The sequence below is a fragment of the Pistacia vera genome, unplaced genomic scaffold, assembly GCF_008641045.1.
Source record: "Pistacia vera cultivar Batoury unplaced genomic scaffold, PisVer_v2 Contig189, whole genome shotgun sequence".
NCBI lineage: Eukaryota > Viridiplantae > Streptophyta > Magnoliopsida > Sapindales > Anacardiaceae > Pistacia > Pistacia vera.
Window position 1 is genome coordinate 1,688,260 of NW_022195989.1, and position 21,073 is coordinate 1,709,332.

The following is a 21,073-nucleotide window of genomic DNA, read 5'->3' on the forward strand; positions in this document are numbered from 1 at the left end:
AAGGATTAGATTATACTAGCGTTTGGAGGCTTTGTCAATATCTCTGAACGTGATTTCGCTATCGATTCGAGAATGGAATTGAACTCATGTCGTCCACATGAAGACAGTACATCAGAGACCAAGAATTAACTTTGCTAGAGTTAATTCTGTAATATTCTTTCTAGCTAGTACACTTGGAAGGTATAAAATGAAAACTTACTAAGTATATCATTGGAAAAACATATATGGATACAAATCTCTACATCAAGTACCATAGTCATAAAAATAAACTCAAAAATATAGTCCAATAGTGTTGCCTTTCTCCTCTGCTACTTGACGTCCCATCCAACCGCATCTCATCTACTACCTGCAAAAATAGTGAAATCAACGGGGTGAGCACTAATTGCTTAGTAAGTAAACCCACAACACTTCTATTCTTTCTCCGTTACTTAGATACTGAATTTTCTTTCCTTACACCAAGCTTCTCTATTTTCTACGATTCTAGTTTCTTACTTACTGATATGTAAGCACAAATAGGGAAACTAACTCGGGATAGTAGAAATTGCATGATGCATAAACTTTTATATGCAATACATTTTCTTTTCTGTTTTTCAGTTTTCTTTCTTTTTCTGTTTCAATTTTCTCTTTTCTCTTCTTTCTTTCTTTTCTTTTCTATTATTTCTTTCTTTTCTTTTCTATTCTTTCTTTGCCGATCAGACTCGATTAAGGCATGGATTTGGAACCCTAGCCGTGTGAGTGGGTACAATCCTCATCTACATGCACTTCTAACGGACTATACAAATTCTTCTTTCTTATTTTGAGGCTGCTCACTAAAGGCGGCGTGCATGTGGGCTATTCTTCTTCTCGGTCACTCATGGGTTCCCCATCGCGGCAACCTTCTCTTCTCTTCTCTTTCTACATTTCTTTAAATAAAATTTCAGATTTGAATTATTCTTTAATTATGTTTCTTAAAACAATAATTCTACATTTAATTTCTTTTCTTTCTTTCTCTTTATTCTTTAATATTTCATACATGTATATGTGCATGTAATTATGCTCATTCTTTGTTATTCTTTCTAAATGCAAATGCTCAAATGTAAGAATGCATTATGGCATATAAAAATATCATTATGGAACTAATATTCTCTACCAACAACATATTTCCATAACAAGGTAATAATCTAACATACTCATATATATATATATGTACTTCACTTTGACATTTCATCAAACACTTTACATGCACAAGCAAAACTCTAAGTTGTTTACACTTCTCCATCTATCTCAAGCCACCATAATTGGAGTAAAAACTCCCTAAGGCCAACAACCACCCTAGCCGAAATTCATCCTCCACTATTCCACATCCATTCTTTCATATTTCATCCAAAATCCCATCAACTCCACATATAATTACATCACTTCTCAACACATATTAATAAATCAATTCTCATCACATACTAATAGATCAATTCTCATCACATACTAATGAATCAATTATCATCACATACTAATAAATCAACTCTCATCACATGCCAATGAACCAATTCTCATCACATGCTAATGAATCAGTTCTCATCACATACTAATAAATCAATTCTCATCACATACTAATAAATCAATTCTCATCGCCATGAGATTCACATATCAAACAACCTCAATTTCAATCCATAATTCTCATCATCCAAACATACATACAACATAAAATAAATTTCCCTACACAAGTATTTATCCAATCAAAGCTAAAGTTGGATTTACTTACCTTGAATTTGAGCAACTCCAACACTATAATCTCTCTTCAGTAGAATTCCCTTTTCTCTTAAACCCTAAGCATATACAACCATAAGAATTCAAAACTTTAAAATTTAATCTCACTTCTTAAAGCAAAAATCTTACCTTTGGATGCTTAGGATTGAAAATCTATCAAAATTGAGCTAAAATCCTATGAATTTCCTTGAAAATTTAGTGAAGGAATTTAAGAGAATTTGGGTAGAGAGTGGCGCGAATGGAGAGGGAAAGTGGCTAGGGTTTCTCTTCTTGAACTCTTATTACATAATAATATATATATAGTTTCCCATTTTACCCTTGCACTTTCTAAAAATTCCATCTATGTCCCTTAGTCAATTACAAAAATGCCCTCATTTTTATTAACTTCTCCATGTTATTCTACTTCTTTCCACTCCCCACTTTTTCAACTAATTATGAGTGAAAATACCATTTTACCCCTAATGAAGGTTTAAAAAATTTTCTTTACACTTATCCAAGATAACTTTAACAAAATTCAACTAAGGGTATTAGGGCATAGATAAAGCTATGTACCTTTAAGGTGTGTGGATTTGGGAAGATTGAATGAAGATAAAGGAAGAGAGAAATTTTCTCTTCAAAGTCTCTCACCCACGACTCAAATGACTTAGGTTGAATAAACCTAAATTTGTTTTCTTTAAATAATAAAACAAATTTCCATTCCACCCCCAAAGTTTAGCAACAATCCAAACTTAGGTGGAATCACATATAGGTCCCTATTTAATTATTTAGTTAAATATTAATATAAGTATTAATATTAACCTTGATAATTAAATTTATAATTTTGCTAAATTATTCCAATAATAAAATTGGACTCAGGCTACAACATCAATAAATTTAATTACATAGCTGTAATTACCAATATACCCATTTGTCTGAAAGACAAATATGTCCTTCCAAAATTTATCATCCTTAAATTGTCTCCTAAGTGTGTGACTTGTAGGCTCCTTATCATATCGGCAGTGAGTAGTATCGCAATTGACATCAATCAATCGTCTCATTACACACGTACCAAGATTGGCCCCAAGCAAGGCATCATAGCCACCTGATGGATTTGGATTCAGCGAAACAACTACCTATCAACGATATGGTTGCTATGCAGTTGAATCCTTTCATCATCTGTTATCTCATCAAGGCTGAGGTACATAAATAGTGTCAACCTCAGTTATCCTCGATACCTTTGTTATTCAATTACTAGACCAATGACTAGAATAATAAATTGGATTGGGCAACAACTCAATCCCACTATGGCCACAACTTTAATGTCATTGCCATTCACTGAATTGCGCCGTGAGATAACTTCTCCCGTACCTAGGAGTGATGAATCCTCTGTCGATCAACCATAGTCTTGGTACACTCGTCGATGTAGCCAATCACTATCGTATTGATAGCTCTAAATAGAACTATGTTAAGCTAGTGTCAAACTATACCAATCGGTGCACAAGGCGTTCCGGTGATCTCAAGTCTAAGGTTCACATGCACCACAATTCGTTAAAGGATTTGTTCCATAGACACTGGGGTTATCATTTATATGGAATCCTCTGCTGGGTCAGTCTAGTGAACTTGCCTACAGCAAGCACCCGCGTGTTGCACCAGGTTGTCGGCAAACAACCTTGACAAGTGAGATTAGTCATTGCCTTTTGACAGGGTCGTTTAACACTATAATAGCCTTAGCGTATAATCTGTGTCCTTGGTCTAAATAATACTGGGGCTACAGACATTTCTAGGATGGCCACCATATGTGATCATAGGGTTTTCACTATCAAAATTTGAAACACTTGATACCCTCGTCATGATTTTACTATCCTAAGGACATATATCAATACATATCACTATGATTTACACGATATAAAATAAAATACCTTTTATTGATTAATGAACATTATTACAAAGAGTCAATTCTACAATAATTGATTGGCTCTAGGGCACCTACTCTAACAAGAATATTATTTCGATAGCCGCTTTGGAAAGTTATGGATATCATTTTATAATTACTAATAGATTGATGTCTTTTAGTTTAAATGGTATTCATTATAGAACTGCTAGATTACATAATGGTCTATATGTTCTTGATTTAAATAATAATGAAATATTCGATCTTGTAAATAAGAAAGCCAAGATTGGCTATTTTAATCAGCCATATCTCTGGCATTATAAGCTTGGTCATGTTAACCAGACTCGCATTGCAAAGCTCCACAAAGATGGAGTTTTGGACCTATTTGACTTTCAGTCTTATGAGGTATGCAAGTCATGCCCTTTAGGCAAAATGACCAAGTCGCTTTTCACTGGACACAGTGAAAGAGCTACATAACGTTTAGGCATCATCTATAGTGATGTATGTGGACCGCTAACTATACAAGCCATATGTGGGTATTCTTACTTCATCATATTTACTAATGGCTTCAGTAGATCTGTTTATGTCTATTTAATGAGACATAAATTTGAGTCCTTTGACAAGTTCAACAAATTTAGGAATGAAGCACAAAATCAACCAGGCAAGAATATCAAGACTCTTTGATTCGACAGGGAGGAGAATACTTAAGCTCAGAATTTGATGCGTACCTAAAGGAGTATGGGATAGTATCTCAACTCACATCTCTTTATACACATTAGCATAATGGTGTGTTTGAAAGGAGGAACCAAACCTTGTTAGATATGGCTCGATCTATGATGAGTTTTAAAGATTTACCCACATCATTCTAAGGCTATGCCTTGGAGGCTGCGACTTATACACTAAATCGTGTACTATCAAAGTTTATAGATAAGACGCCATATGAATTATGGAATGGATGAAAATCCATTTTATCTTATCTAAGAGTTTGGGGTTGTGATGCTTTTGTCAAGAAATTGACTTCGAATAAGTTTGCCTCAAAGTCTGAAAAAATGTAATTTTGTGGGGTATCTTAAGGAAACTAGAGGATACTACTTCTACCATCCAGTTGAGCACATAGTTTTTGTTGCTTGTACTAGAGTCTTCTTGGAGAAGGAATTCCTTCTAAGAGGAGATAGTGGGAGAAAATAGAACTCAATGAAGTTCTAAATTCACAAGATGCATTAGATAACGAACAAAATGATGTGCCACCTGAAGTGGTTGAACATCATGAGAAGGTCACTACACAAACTATGAAACAAAGTGAACCACGTCAGACAACACAAGAGTTGCGTAGATTTGGGACTATGTTGCGAGCTCAAGAGATATGGTTTTCTCGTAACTCAGCACACGACATATTAGTTTATCAAGATAATGAACCCAGAACCTATGAAGATGTTGTGTCGGAACCAGATTATGAAAAATGGTTAAAAGCCATGAAATTTGAGATGAACTCCATTTACTAGAACCAAGTATAGAATCTGGTGGATCCACTTGAAGGGGTAAAACCCATAGGATGTAAATGGGTCTTCAAAAAGAAGACTAACATGGATGGTAACGTGCAAACCTATAAAGCACGACTGATTGCTAAAGGTTTTAGACAAAACATGGCATTGACTATGATGAAACCTTTTCTCCAGTTGAGATGCTAAAGTCCATCTGAATTATGCTTGTGATTGTTGCATACCTGACTATGAAATTTGGCAGATGGATGTCAAAATTGCTTTCCTGAATGGAAACCTTGCAAAGGATGTCTATAGGACACAACCCAATGGTTTCGTTCTTGATGGACAAGTAGGTAAGGCATGCAAGTTACAAAGGTCCATTTGTGGACTCAAGCAAACTTCTAAGAGCTGGAACATTCATTTCGACAAAGCTGATAAAGAATTCAGATTAATAAAAAACAAACACGAACCTTGTGTATACAAGAAATTCAGTCGGAGCACAGTTGCATTCTAGTAATGTATGTCGATGATATACTAATTATTGGGAATGATGTACTGAACTTGCAATCGGTAAAGACTTGGTTATTCAAGTACTTCTTCATGAAGGACTCAGGAGAAGCAACCTACATCCTCGATGTTAAGATCTATCGTGATAGATCTCGTAGGTTGCTTAGCCTTAGTCAAAATACGTATATAGACAAAGTATTGAAAAGATTCAGCATGGAAGAATCCAAGAAAGGTTTTCTTCTGATGTCCCATGGTGTACATCTCTCGAATAACATGTCTCTTAGGAAACAAGAAGAGAGAAATAAAATGAGTAAGATTCCATATGCCTCGGCAACAAAATTTATCATTTATGCCATGTTGTGTACTCGGATTGATGGCTCATGTGCATTAACCATTGAATAAATATCAATTAGTTCCAGGTGAACAATACTGGACAACTGTCAAGAATATCCTTAAGTACCTGGAAAAGGACTAAGGATGCGTTCTTGTTTTATAGAGGGGAAGATGAGCTCATTGTAAAAGGATACAATGATGCTAGTTTCTAGACTGATGAGGATGATTTTTTATCACAGTCAAGGTATGTGTTTTGTCTCAATGGGGCTATGGTGAATTGGAAAAGTTCAAAACAAAGCACTATGGTGGATTCTACAATAGAAGTAGAATACATAGCATTATCTGATGCAGCCAAAAAGATGATTTGGATCAAGAAGTTTGTTTCAAAACTTGAAGTGGTTCCAAGCATTGTTGATCCAATAGAGCTTTAATGTGACAATAATAGTGCCATAACTGAGGCTAAGGAACCACAATCTCACTAGCGATCCAAACACATGCTCAAAAGATACCATCTGATTAGAGAAATTGTTCAGAGAGATGATGTGCAAATTTGCAGAGGACAATATAGCAGACCCACCGATGAAAGCTCTGTCATAGCAGAAGCATGATAAGCACTTAGCATCGTTTGGTATTATATACATGAATAAATTGGCTATAGTGCAAGTAGGAGATTGTTAGGATAGGTGCACTAGAGCCAATAATATTCGACTCTTGTGATATTATATTGAATATCAATAAAGGCATAAGTTTTTATATCATGTTGTTTATTTATTTAAATGACATATGTCCTTAGAATGGTTGAACCGTGACGAGGGAACCAAGTATTTCAAAACTTGATTGTGAGGACCCTATGATCACATATGGTGTTTATTCTAGAAATTTTCGTGACCTCAATATTAATCTGACCAAGACGCAGATAATACGGTAAGACTATCATAGCATTGAAGAATCTTATCAAAAGGTTGTGACAATTCTCATATGTTAAGGTTGTTTGGTGACAACCTGGTGCAACTCGTGGGTGCTTGTTATTTGCAAGTTCATTAGACTGACTCACTAGAGGATTCCATATAGATGGTAACCCTAGTGTTTATGGAATATATCCTCTAACAGGTGGTGATGCATGTGATCCTTAGTCTTGATCATCACCAGAGTGCCGTGTGTAAATATTGGTGTTATTTGACACTAGCCTCATTTAATCCTATTTAGGGTTATCAGTACAGTAGTGGTTGGTTGCATTGAAAAGTACACTATGGCTACAGTGGATTGACAAAATATTCATCACTTTTGGGTATGTAGCCTATTTGGAATTTGACACTAGCCTAACATAGTCCTGTTTTTTGTTATATTTCACACCTTTTATTCTATTAAAAACCCTACATATAGTGTGGTATGTGTTAATGTATAAGTGTTTAGTGGCAAGAATTAGGTAGTGTTTAAGTGTAAAGTATGGTGTTTAGACTTAAATGATGTAAAAAGAGCTTAAATTTCAAAACTAGCATAATAGAGTTTTTTCAACCAAATTAATGCAAAAACCAGTAAGAGGAAAATGCAATAGATATGAAGTGAAAACTAACTCACCAACCCAAGCTCTGATACCGCTTGATATGATTTCACCAAATTTGAGTGAGTCTAAACCGAATTACATGGCAAGGAATGAACAATTCACTACAAACCAATTTATCTCTACACTTGCTCAACAACTCCAATAGCCGAACAAACAACACAACAATACAAATGCAAACACAAACAAGCCACAATCCCAAGGCATAAAGGCTGAGCCACCGGCCAAGGGTTCCCTAAAACGTAAAGGCGAGGCCACAAGTTTTAGGATCCACCACCAAGTTTGCAAGAACTTGGATAAAGGATAGGGTTGAACTCTTTCTCAAGAGAACTTAATTTTCATTCATAAAAACTAGAGCATTACAATGGAGAATTTGGCCTCACATATGGCCTTACAGAATGATGCTTAAACAAGATGAAATCTAAGCCCTTCAAAGGCATCTAAGCAAAACATAACATAATCATGGTCTTACATGTGGCAGCCAAACTTAATACAAGTCAAACACAATTAAGAAGATTACATTGGAAAGGGAAAAAGGCTATTCTAGTATTCATTAAACTAAACAAAATAGGAATCATCAATATTTCTTTACTTTCCTAAAGAGGAAATGGACAATAAGCCACCAAGAGGAGACAATCTTGTCTTTGTCGAAAATGGAAACACCGAGCCACATTTGTCATAACCTTGTCTCTATAATTAAATGGTCCCATGTGATTATGTTTGAACACCAATTGAGGTGGTATACCTAGTTCCCTTAAAAGAAAATTACACCTAAATGATGAAATTGGGCCTAAGGAATGGATTGGACTTATCTTGTACCAAGTAAACTCACCTGACATAGTTTTTCCTTCTTGGGTCTAACCTTTGCAATTGCCTTGTTTTACATCTTTAACTTGGATCGAATGGTCTTCAATTGCTTGGATGCTTTTTCCTTTAGCTTTCTCTTGATCTTTATGAAGATTAGTTGACAAATTTGCATCATCTTCATTGTAGGGGTACTTAAAATGGGTGATTTGGTCATTTCAGTGTATTACAGTAAGGAATGGAAAACTATGGCCGATAATTCACTTGGTTATTGAATATGAAACTCTTTCTTCAAAATGAAAACAATAAAAACTATTTAATTTTTCTTTCTTTATTTTTTTTTTGGTGCATTTGAACTTTTAGAAAAAAAAAAAAAAAATTAACACAAACAAGACGAAGCCCTAAATATTTCATTTAAAATTTCCCTTAAATTTATATTTGTTTCAGTATTATTTCTAAAAACTTTATCCAAACCTTCACTGCATAATAAAACTAACTTTTTAGTGTCCTCTTCCCCTTTTAAGTATTTCATATCCATGCCCATATCTTCTATTAGGTAAGCTTAAGATTAAAAGAGAAAATAATTATAAATAGGGGTGGAAAAAAAAACCAGAAAACCGAACCGGTCCGAAAATCTGATTTTTTTTTTCGGATTCGGTTCAATTTATTAGAAAAACCGAATATCCAGTTCGGTTTTGGCTTTTTCTCAAATTAATTCCGATTACTTGAAACCGGTTTGGTAAACCAGATTTTAAAAAAAAAATATATGTTTTACATTTTTGGGTTTTTGGGATTTTTGCAATTGCAATCCCTAACTCTCACTCTCACTTTCTTAGTTCTCACACCTCAGCCTTAGGTACACAAATTTCTTAAAATTTTTGCTCTTAGCCACCAATTTTTTGCTCTCCATTCTTCACCTAGTCGCTGTTGTCGCTCCAATCTCCACTCTTTGTCGTCACTCCAATCCAGTCAGGCAGTCACGTCGTCGTTTGTTTCCAGTTTCCAGTCATCTCTTTGCTCTATAAGTTTTTTGTGGATTGTGTTTTCTTTCTGAGTTTAATTGGTTCTTTCTCCTTTGATTTGTATTTTTTTCTTTGGTTGTGTAATGTGGAGGCTGGAGGGTGTTTGATTGTTTGTGGTTCTTTCTCCTTTGATTTGTATTGTTTTCTTTGGTTGTGTAATGTGGAGGCCGGAGGGTGTTTGATTGTTTGTGGTTTTTGCCTACTAGTTAGTGTTGACAAACTAGGAAACTTCAAGCCCCGTAATGTTGTAGTTACCCCTTACTGCCTACTCTTTTTTTCCTTCTTTGGTCAGAGGAAAAGGTTTATCTCGTATTGTTTTCTTTGGTTGTGTAATGTGGAGGCCGGAGGGTGTTTGATTGTTTGTGGTTTTTGCCTACTAGTTAGTGTTGACAAACTAGGAAACTTCAAGCCCCGTAATGTTGTAGTTACCCCTTACTGCCTACTCTTTTTTTCCTTCTTTGGTCAGAGGAAAAGGTTTATCTCGTATTGTTTTCTTTGGTTGTGTAATGTGGAGGCCGGAGGGTGTTTGATTGTTTGTGGTTTTTGCCTACTAGTTAGTGTTGACAAACTAGGAAACTTCAAGCCCCGTAATGTTGTAGTTGGCCCTTACTAGAGGTGGAAAATTTGGGCCGGGTTAGGCGGGTCAACCCTAACCTGGCCCGGGAAAATGAGGGTTAATCCCGGACCGCCAAGATGGCGGTCCGGGTTGACCCTAACCCGGCAGCAACCCCCGGGCGGGCCGGGTTGCACAATGGCAACCCGCAACCCGGCGGGTTGCTATTTTGTCTCTTTTGCAAGAGACCCGGCAACCCGCCAGCGGGTTGGCCGAAAAAAATAAAAAAAAATAAAAATTTTTATTTTATTTTTCAAATTACCCCTTTACCCTTGAAATATGGCCGTTTTATAGCCGTTGAAAGGGTCTTTTTCGTCATTTCTCTTTCCCATTTTTTCCTATAAATTGGCCCTAAGTTCTCATTTTTCTCACAACTCAAATTCTCTCATTCTCTCATATTCTCTAATCTCTAATCTCCCAATTATTCATTTATTAGTTTTTGCAATTTGCTCATATTTTAATTTTTATTAGTTTTTGTAATTTTTAATTCATATTTCCAATTTTCCAAATTCCAATTTCCATACTCCAATAAGTCTAATTTTTCTTATATTATAATTTTATTGTATCAAAATTGAATTAATATTTGAAATGTTAACAAACAAAAAAATTGAATTGAATTATTGATATTAGAAAAGTTAATTAAAAACAATTATATTTATAATTATTTATTTGAAAAGTTAAATAAAAAAACAAAAAAACAAAAACAAAAAAAATCGGGCTAACCTGGCCCAACCCGCCACCTAACCTGGCGGGTTAGGGCTGGCGGGCCGAGCTGGGCCAGCCATTTTGGAGAAAATGGCGGGCCTAACCCGGCCTGCCTTTATTGGCGGGCGGGTTAGGCCCGGCCCGCCAAACAAAGTAACCCGCCGCGGGCCGGGCCGGGCGGGTTACTTTTCCACCTTTACCCCTTACTGCCTACTTTTTTTTTTCCTTCTTTGGTCAGAGGAAAAGGTTTATCTCACCTTTTGTTCTACATTATCCTCAACCCACCACACCAATTGGATTAATAATAATAATAATAATAATAATAATAATAATAATAATAAATAAATAAATAAATAAATAAATAATGCATGGATTAGGACATACCAACTAAAAACATAACTAATGACACTTATACGCCTACACCAAGACCACTAATACCTTTAGCTCCCAAACGTGCGAAATCTACCATTAGTGGGAAGAATAATGAGAAGTGGGATCGCTTCACAAAAAATGAGTATGAGAATAAAGATGATTTGACTGCAACATGTAACTATTGCGGGAATGTTCTTGCTTGTCCAAGTAAAAGTGGTACAAGTTGTCTACCTAATCACTTAAGTTAGTGTAAAAAGTATCCTCTGAATGTGGTGGACAAGAGACAGAAGACGTTATTCTTTCAACAAGCATCACGTGAGCTCTCAAGTGATGCTACCACCTCTACACAATCTTCATTGTTGTCATGGAAATTTGATTAGAGAAACTATTGCCCAAATGATCATTATCGATGAGCTGCCGTTTAATTTTGTGGAGCGTGAGGGGTTTCGTTGTGTGATGACTGTGGCACAGCCTAGGTTTCAAATGCCCTCTCGTAAGACTGTGGCTATAGATTGTTTCAAGATTTTTATTGAAGAGAGTGAAAAGGTGAAGAAGTTTTTTAGTAAGTTCAATCACACAATTTGTCTCACCACTGATACATGGACAAGTTGTCAGAACCTTAACTGTATGTGTCTTACAGCTCACTTCATCGATGACGATTGGCAACTACACAAAAGGATTTTAAACTTTTGTCTTATAAGTAATCATAAAGGTTTAATCATTGGGAAGGTAGTGGAGAGGTGCTTGCTTGATTAGGGTATTTCTAAAGTATTCACAATAATAGTCGACAATGCAAGTTCTAATGATGTGGGTATAAGCTACCTTAGGACTCGGTTAGCAAGTTGGCAGGGAAATGTCTTGAGTGGTCAGTTTCTTCACATGAGATGTTGTGCACATTTACTAAGTTTGATTGTAAGGGAGGGGTTAAAAGATATGGATGACTCCATATTTAGAACTCGTGTTGCAGTGAGGTATGTGAGGTCTTCTCCAACAAGGTTAATGAGATTTAAGGAGTGCATGGAAAAAGAAAAAATTGAAAGTAAGAATCATTTGGTGCTTGATATAGAAACAAGGTGGAACCCTACTTACTTGATGTTGGATGCCGCAATTAAATTCCAAAAAGCATTTGACTTATTGGAAATAGACTATAGTAAGTACAAAGATGAGCTTTCTAGTGGGCACAAGTCAAGGGGTTTGCCTACTTATAGTGATTGGGAATATGCCCGGTACTTGTTACCCTTTCTGAAAATTTTCTATGATGCTACCGTATGTGTGTTCGACTCTTTTTACGTTACTGGTAATGAGTACATGCGAGAGATATATGACATTGGGATGAAGATTTCAGAATGGTCTCATAGTCATGATCTTAACTTAAGTTCTACAGCGGTAAGAATGAAGGGAAAATTTGACAAATATTGGTCAAATGTTGATAATATCAATATAATGTTATTCATTGCGGTTGTTCTGGATCCTAGGGACAAGTTAGAATATGTTGATTGGGTGATTGGTGAGTCCTATGATGCTTTTGCTACTGATAAGTTAAAGAAAAAAGTGATGGAAACTTTGCTGTCTTTATTTAACCATTACGATTTGTGTAAGGTGGCTAGGGGTCTTACTACGCAGTCAAGTCAACAATCTCCAAGTGCAAGTGCACTTGATGATTGTGATGTTGATATTGATCCTCAAGAATACATGAGGGTTAAGTTTAAAAAGCGAAAGGCTAGAAACCAAGCTAATCAGCCTAAATCAAAGTTGGATGAGTATTTAGTGGACGACCTTGAAGATGACAACGACAAGACATTTGATCTCTTGAAATGGTGGAAGATGAATTCAACAAAATATCAAGTTCTCTCTTTGATGGCACGAGATGTATTGACTATGCATAATTCAATTGTTGCATCTGAGTTGGCTTTTAGTACGGGGGGTCATGTATTGGATCCATTTCGTAGCTCCCTTACTACGAAAATGGTGGAGGCTCTTATCTGCACACAAGATTGGATTCAGACTACGTGTGCACCGTTAGCCATTGAGGAGACCTTGGATGAGTTAACGAAAATTAAGTCGGGTAAAATTTTTGCTTTTACTTTCAATTATTTAATTATGTCTTTGTTGGATTTGTTAATTATACTTTCAATTTTTCAATTATGTGTTTGTCCAACTTTTTGTAGAATTTCCATCTTTAAGAATAGAAAGTACTCATCCTCAACTAAATGATTGAAGGGTAATCCAAATTTCCAATAACGAGCTACATACTATGACTTTATGTAGTTTCATTTGTTCTTCTATTTACTAATTTGTAGATTTGATTGGACAAACTTATAAAAAGAAAGAAATTTAAAATGTAAGCTAGCCAACAAGTTGTGAAACTTTTTTTGCTTTGACAATTGATGTTTGACAATGGATTGAAATGTGCTTGGAGTTGGAGGGGCTTGCTTGGGGACCTCTTTTGAAATCTTTTTGTGGATTTGTTATATTGTATTTGTCTTGTGAACTTTGTTTATCTTCTAAGTTTGCATTTCACTATTTGATTTGGACATGTGCTTGTTATGTACTTATGTTTGTTTTGTGGAAATGTGTTTGCTATTTTAATCATGTGTTTGATTTGGATTTTGTGGAAATGCGTTTGCTATTTTAATTATGTGTTTGATTTGTAATTTTAGGGTGGAAACTAAGTTGGCAGAGGACTATTTTTCGATTTGCATATGTTTGATTTGTAAATGTCTTTGTGTACTTTATAATTTGAAATAAGAGTCTTTATCATGTCTTTGTTTTTTTAATCTTTGATTTGTAATTTTAAATTATTAATACTTTATAAACATTAAAAAATATATGTATTCAAATTATTCAATTACAAAAAATATGACTTCAATTCAAGTTAAAAAATGGGCCAAGGTGGAAGAATGGATGTAATTGGGCTAAACTGTCTAGGCCCATTTGAATAAGCCTGTCAAAGAAAAAAAAATGGGCCAAAGTGGAGGGTTTGAAGGAATTGGGCCGAACAAATCCAACCCATCTTAGTTAACCGGTTTAAAACTGGTTAACCGAATCGAATTTTCTATTCAGTTAGAAACTGGTTTATAATCAAAACATGATCGGTTTCGGTTCAATTTTTTTTAAACTGAAAACCGATTCGGTTCAAGATATGGGTAAACCGGTTCAGTTACCGGTTTTTTCCACCCCTAATTAAGTAATTATAAACATAGGTAATAATTTAAAGAACTTTGACAACTGTAGGGGGTTCAAAGATATTTCTGAAACTAGAGGGGGTTAATGTTATTAGGATATACCTGAGCAGGTTTAGGATGTTCCCAAATTTAAAGTGCAGAAGATAATGATGATATAAGTCCAAGAAATCAATCAACTTAAAAAGAGAGAGAGAGAGAGAGAGAGATTGGGCAACAGAGTATTGAATTGGATTGAAGCCAACAAAAAATTAAATAAAAAAATAATACAAAATATTTAAAAAATATATGAAAATGTTGGCCAATTGTTCAGATCAAGATAGTTTTAATTTTTTTTTTCCTAATATTCCATAGACTTATATTAGGGGTTTTTTTTTTTTCAATTATAAAATTATTTACATAAATCTTTTTCAGGGTTTAAATTTTTTAAATTATAATGTTTATTATTGTTGAATAAATTTAAATTTTAGCTTTTGTATGTATTTTTAAAGAATTTTTTATTTTTGGTAAAATTAAAAATAAGAAGAATACAAATATTAATAAAAATACATTAGGGATTAAATGATTAAGTAGAACATATATCAATGGGCAAAGTTTTAACTTTCATGATTCATAACAGTTAACACCTCTATTTAACAAAGTGGTAACTTTTGCACTTAAAGTTTAATTTGTGATTGTTTGTTGTAGCTAGTCAACTTTAGAAATAATTAAGTTTAAAAATAATTTATAAGGTGGTTGTTCTGTGAAATTTTAAAATTATTTTTTTATTTTAGGAGATGAAATATAACTAATACAAAAATCTTAAAATGAGTATTTTTAAATAATTTTTTCTATTATTAATCAAATTAAAAATTAACCCTTTTAAATAAAAAGTTAGCAATTTTAAAAATTGGAATCTGGCCGACGGAGCTACCAACCAGTCATTGCCGACGATGCTCGGCCATGGGGCCGAACTTTATTGGCCCGTTAAAGCAAAATATCTTCGTGGTTGAAAGCATCGCCGACATGGTTGCATAGATCGAATGGCAAAAGCAACGATATTGACAAGATCAACCCACTCACCATCGAGATGTTTTCTGGTGATGGTAATTGGCCACCACTGGTGTCCAGTAGCGGATCTAGAAATTGTTATTAGGGTGGGCCAAAATAAAATCTAATTACATGTTAATATTTTTGTCTATTAATATTTTTGTTAGGGTGGACCAAAATCTAAAAATTACAATATTAGTATTTTTTAAAATAAAATTGAGGGTGGGCCATGGTGGGCTGGATCTGCCCCTGCTGGTGTCGTCAGCCAATTTTAACTTTTTTGTTTGTTAATTTTTTATTACTGTATCTACTTTGTTTTAAATATTTTTGATAAAAAGATAAAAAGTTTAAGTTTACTTTAAGGTATTTTTGTAATTAACTCCCTAAAATAGCTTCTAAAATCTAAAAGCTAGAAAATACTGCTTTTGAAGTGCTCCACTAAAATTACTTTTAAAATATATTAAGGACGCATTTATACGAGAGTACTGAGCTAATATCATCTTATATTACTTGATTACTACGTTTGGTTATCAAGTAATATAAAATTCCGATAATCTTTCAATACTAATAGTAATTACTGTTGATAATATTAGAGGTAATCTGATAACCTCTATTTTTTTAGTTATTGTAAGATTACTTGATTATCTTTTTTTTTTTATTATAATTTTATCTCTCATTAATAAAAAATTTGGACAATAATACCCCTGTTTTAAAATTAATTTACATTAATCGAACATTACAATTTTACCCTTGTTTAATTAAGTTTTTGAACAATAATGCCATTATATTGAAAACAAATTACAAACTATCACCACCAGTACCTGTCACTGCCGAAAGTCGCCGAGAGGCTCTGATATGTCCTTTTCTGGCCATATTGATGGTAAAAAAGGGCAATTTTGGGCGAGATCCAGTCGTCAACGACTAGATCTATTTCGACCGGAATAGATCTGGCCCAAATATGATCGTTAAAGGCCATAGATCCATCGATTTGCTGTTTCTAGCCATTAATATGGCCAGAAACGACCACATCAGAGCCTGTTGACGACTCTGGGCTACTCTTGACGATTTTCGACGACTTTCGACGACTTCCAACAACGGATGGTGGTGGCTGACAATGGCTTGGGATGATGGGGGTGATTTTGTTATAAATTAAAGTTTTATATAAGTTGAGGTGTTTTAGCTAAATCTAAAATGTTGGGAGTTAAAAGTAATTATTCAAAAATTAATAATAAAAATAATATTATATTAATATTAAAAAAGAGGGCATTTTAATAATTTAAATAATATACTCACCAATTTATTTCTCCCAACCAAACATATTAATATAACATATCTACTAATTTATTCCAATTAACCAAACATATTTTCCTAAAGATTCCTAATAATTTATAAGGTAATCTAACTTTCCATTAATATAATATTTCCAATAATCCAACATTCTCTAAACCAAACACACCTTAAGAGTAATAACTTGCAGAACAAGTGATTATGGAAGATACTGTAACAACCCCAAACTCACCCTTAATTGGTCTACTTTTCCAAATTTGGTGGAATGTTTGCGAATGAAATCAATATCAAATAATTACCAAATGACGTTCCATATCAAGTGTCTTACAATCATAAGCTACAATTCCAAGTAGAAGATACAAATCCTTCATTGTGATGCAAACAATCTTCAATATAAGACATAGTTTCAGCATAAATTTCAAACCATTTCGAAATCAAAAACACATTCAAACATGTTTTATTTTCAGATGTTTCAGCTCTCAAACAGTAAAAAAGGGGCATCCCTTACTTTAAAATTCATAACAATTTCCACTTTATTTGTAAAATTATGAAAATTTTCGTATTAGAATAATAATAATAAGTTTGAAAAATGTAAACGTTCATGTCAAAGTGTATTCATAAAATTGACATACTTAATAGTAAAACTTTGAATATAATTGCTGGGATCCTAACTGCCTAATTTTTCACAATTCAAGTTTCACATCGAAATATTCATAGTTTAAATAACTGAAATTTTATGAACATACAATATCATACTCATGCAAAATTAGATGTTATCTACTCTCCAAAATAAAATCATATTCATTGCTGTGAATCATACACAGTACAATAAAATAAAGCTCATTGAACACGCAAACAAGTGAAAAAGACATAGCACGTACTTTGAGCGTCCTACTTCAACCAATTTCTTATTCCCATATAGAAGATATAATGGGGTTTTCTCTTAAGAGAACAATCTACATTCAAGTTTTGGTTTAGGAGAAAAATAATGTTAATAATACCACTCAATAAACACTCATGTGATCACCAAAACCACAACTGCAATGTCTCTAGAAAGGGGTTATAGCTCAGTCCATACATTGCAAGATCCAATTGGCTGATCACTAAGATAAGTAGAGAAGGTAATATTTGTGAACACTAGTGTTTGATGAAATGTCTGAGAAATGTGTGGTTACATGGACTACAGCATTTCAGGGTACTTCAAATCTGGGTTGATTGAAGAAGCAGGTAAATTGTCTGATAGGGTTGCTGCTCAGAAGAATGTGGTTACGTGGACAGCAATGATGAGTGAGTAAGTGAGATACAATCCGATTTTTTAAGTAGAGCAGTTGTCCAAATAAATGCTGATAAAAAATGTGGTTTCTTGGAAACCCATGATGGATGCGTACATCTAATTGGGGTTGATTGACAAGGCTTTGAGTTTGACAAAATGTCTAAGAAATGTACTGTCATGGTATTCTATAATTACAGCGCTGGAAAATTGTGGGAGAGTTGAAGAAACGCAAGGGTTGTGTCATGTAATACCTAAAAGAGATGTGATTTCTTGGACTGCAATGGTTGCCAGGTTGGTATTGATAGGATGCCAGAAAGGAAAGGAATCTAGTTTCATGGAATGCAGTGATTACTGGTCATGCACAGAATGTGACGCTCAATGAGACTTTCGAGTTGTTTAAGAAGATGCCAAAAAAGGGATTTACCCTCGTGGAACAAGATGATCAAAGGGTTTATTCAGAATGAGGAATTGACTAGGACAAGGGGACTCAAGCTACAAGAACTGTTCATGATTCCAGAGAAGACGAAGTTGTTATACAGCTTAGTAAATCAGTGAATGAAGAACACAGCTAAGCATAAACAGTATGTTAATTTCATGGGATGGGATAATAGATAAAGCAGCAGGAAGTACTGGGTTGCAGGCCCTAGCACTCAACTCAAGCAACTCAGTTTGGTTTCCAAACTCTTAACTAGCGAGAAACCAATTGGTTTCATTCAATGTTAAAACTGATCTTAATATGCATACAGCATCATAATATCCACCTATAACACAGATCCATAGAGATACAACAATTGGCTAAATATATCCAAAAAAAAAACTATACCTAATTGTTTATGTCAATAATTAATAACAAACTGAGAATAATTTATAGCTATACAATGTTGCCAAATAATATACAATAATCATACCTTCAGTAGTCAAGAATCTAAATATACCAAACCACATAGCTTTCTTCTGGAACTTGCTTAACATCAAGGCTTGATTTGAATCTGGGATTTGGAAAACAATCACGCAATATCTCTAGACAACATCCGTTGACTGAAACTTGAATTTGGATCTTCACGGTTCATATTCCACTCTTCTGGACATATTCTTAAGGTTTTCCTTTATGGTCTGCCAAGTTAAAATCGAGCAATTTAAAGGCATACATAAACCTAATAATTAAAGCAAAATTCTTTTAATTAATGGAAAAGGCGTTCAATTATCAAGCTTAATAGAAATATTAAACTTTTGAATAAGGATAGAGAGACAAAAACAAACCGAATTGAATGAAGAGAATGAATCAGCCAACGTGGAAAGGGCCGATATCCCCGGCTCTTAAAGAAGCAGCAACTTCATCAGCAACAGTCAAGCAAGAAGAAAGCCAGCCATTCAAAGCCCTCCACACCATCTTCGCCATCCAGACTGTCATCCCCAATGGCACTGCCATTTTTATTCTGATTGACCATTCCTCTTTACTCTTTCATCCCTCTTATTATTTCTCTCCTTCATTCATTTCAAGTGACTTGTTATTGTTACGGTGACTTTATTTTAGATATCCAATAAAATATTGCCACGATGCGTCGGGGACCCACCACTTCGGCTTCACTCTTGTTTTACGTAGCAAATTCCTGGTTGGTTGGTGTAGGGGCAAATAATTTCATGCTTGATCATCAGTGTAATTCACATTTAGCCTCTTTCGCGAAAACGCAACGGAAATTTTTTATGGAAATTTCCCATTCTTTTGATTACTTCCATCATCAATTTTTTAAGGAATGAAAATTGCTTAAACTCCATTCCTTATGAATGTGGGAATGGGATTCCTTCTTTAAATGAAACGAATCCTCATTCTATTCTTAATATTAATATTTGAATTACTGTTTTACCCCTTAACAATGTATTAGGGGTTTTTCTCGACCCTGAGGTTTGGGATAATATTAAACTTATCGAGGTTTGCCCAAATCCTCCATAAATCCTTTGGGGGCGTTTGGTTGGAGGTAACGTGGGATTAATGGAGTTATGTCATCTTATATTACTTGATTATTACGTTTGGTTGTCAAGTAATATAAGATTCCGGTAATCTTCAAATACCAATAGTAGTTACTGTTGGTAATATTGGAGGTAATCTGATTACCTCCATTTTCTTAGGTATTCTAAGATTACCAGAGTTATCTTTTTTTTGTTACAATTCTATCCCTTATTAATATAATTTTAGGACAATAATGCCCTTATTTTTAAATTTATTTACATGAATAAGGCTTTTACTATTTCACCCCAATTAATTAACTTTTTGGACAAAATTACCCTTGAATTCAAAACAAATGCAGCCCACCTAAGCCACCACCCCCACCCACCTGCCACCGACAACCACTATCGCGGCCAGCCGCTGCAACAGTCGGAACGGCGCACGGAAGGCTGAAAGTGGCCGTCGTGCGTTGATATGGCCATTTCCTGCCTTCCGTGCATCATTAGGTTGCCGGCGGCTTGTGGTGGTTGCCGGTAGTGGCTGGGTTGGTGGGGGTGCTTTGTTGATTTTCCAAACTTTTATTATGGGGTTGTTTTTGCTAAGTTTTTAAATGTAGGGGGGGTTTAATAATCCAAATAATAATCAATATTAAAAAATAATATAATAATAATATTTAATTAGAGGACAATTCAGTAATTTAAATAACATACCCAGCAATTTATTCCTCTCAACCAAACATATTAATATAACATACCCACCAATTAACCAAATATATTTTCCTAAAGATTCTCAGTAATCTTCAAGGTAATCTAACTTTCCAGTAATCCAACATTCCCTAAACCAAACGCTCCCTTTGTGGTATTAGTAATTACTCTCAATCCCATGTTGTCTTTTGTCAACCCCTAAAGTTTATTTAGTTAGTTTGGACATAATAAGGGTAAAAGAGAAAATGCACCAAATTTTTTTGTAATTATTACAGGTTGATATTTATACCCCCTAAAACTTGTAAAAATTAACTTATATCCCTCTCCTTTTCATAGATGGGGGTAGAAGCTTTGGAAATCCCATGTCCACATTAATTCATTGGGTATTGAATGAATCATATCAAAATATGATCTGATATATGCCTCCTTAAAAAAAAGACTTATCAACATAATCTATTAGGTTAAGTCTAGCCTTATTGATGGTCCCCATCACACTTTTATATGGGATTCTTTTATCTGCCACTCACTACAAGAGCATTTACCAGGTCTCTTCAGATCAACAAGGTGAATCTTACTGATCTCATGTACTTCAAACTCATCCTGCCCAGCAATATAAACCTTTAGTTTGCTGCCATGTCTAGC

At 34.5% G+C, this 21,073-nt stretch overlaps 2 protein-coding genes across 2 annotated transcripts; one reads left to right on the plus strand and one right to left on the minus strand.

Annotated features, from left to right (window-relative positions):
- The first annotated feature begins 11,944 nt into the window (after positions 1–11,944).
- LOC116127152 (zinc finger BED domain-containing protein RICESLEEPER 1-like) lies at positions 11,945–13,229 on the plus strand. The gene is made up of 2 exons (XM_031412811.1): positions 11,945–13,076; positions 13,180–13,229. The coding sequence occupies exons 1-2, from the start codon at positions 11,945–11,947 to the stop codon at positions 13,227–13,229; spliced, it is 1,182 nt and encodes a 393-aa protein (XP_031268671.1).
- A 5,284-nt stretch (positions 13,230–18,513) lies between these two features.
- LOC116127170 lies at positions 18,514–19,266 on the minus strand. Its single transcript, XM_031412826.1, has 2 exons — positions 19,043–19,266; positions 18,514–18,895 (listed from the first exon to the last, which is right to left on the minus strand). Exon 1 carries the CDS (start codon positions 19,209–19,211, stop codon positions 19,065–19,067), a length of 147 nt encoding a protein of 48 aa, XP_031268686.1. The 5' UTR covers positions 19,212–19,266; the 3' UTR covers positions 18,514–18,895; positions 19,043–19,064.
- Between the last annotated feature and the right edge of the window lie 1,807 nt (positions 19,267–21,073).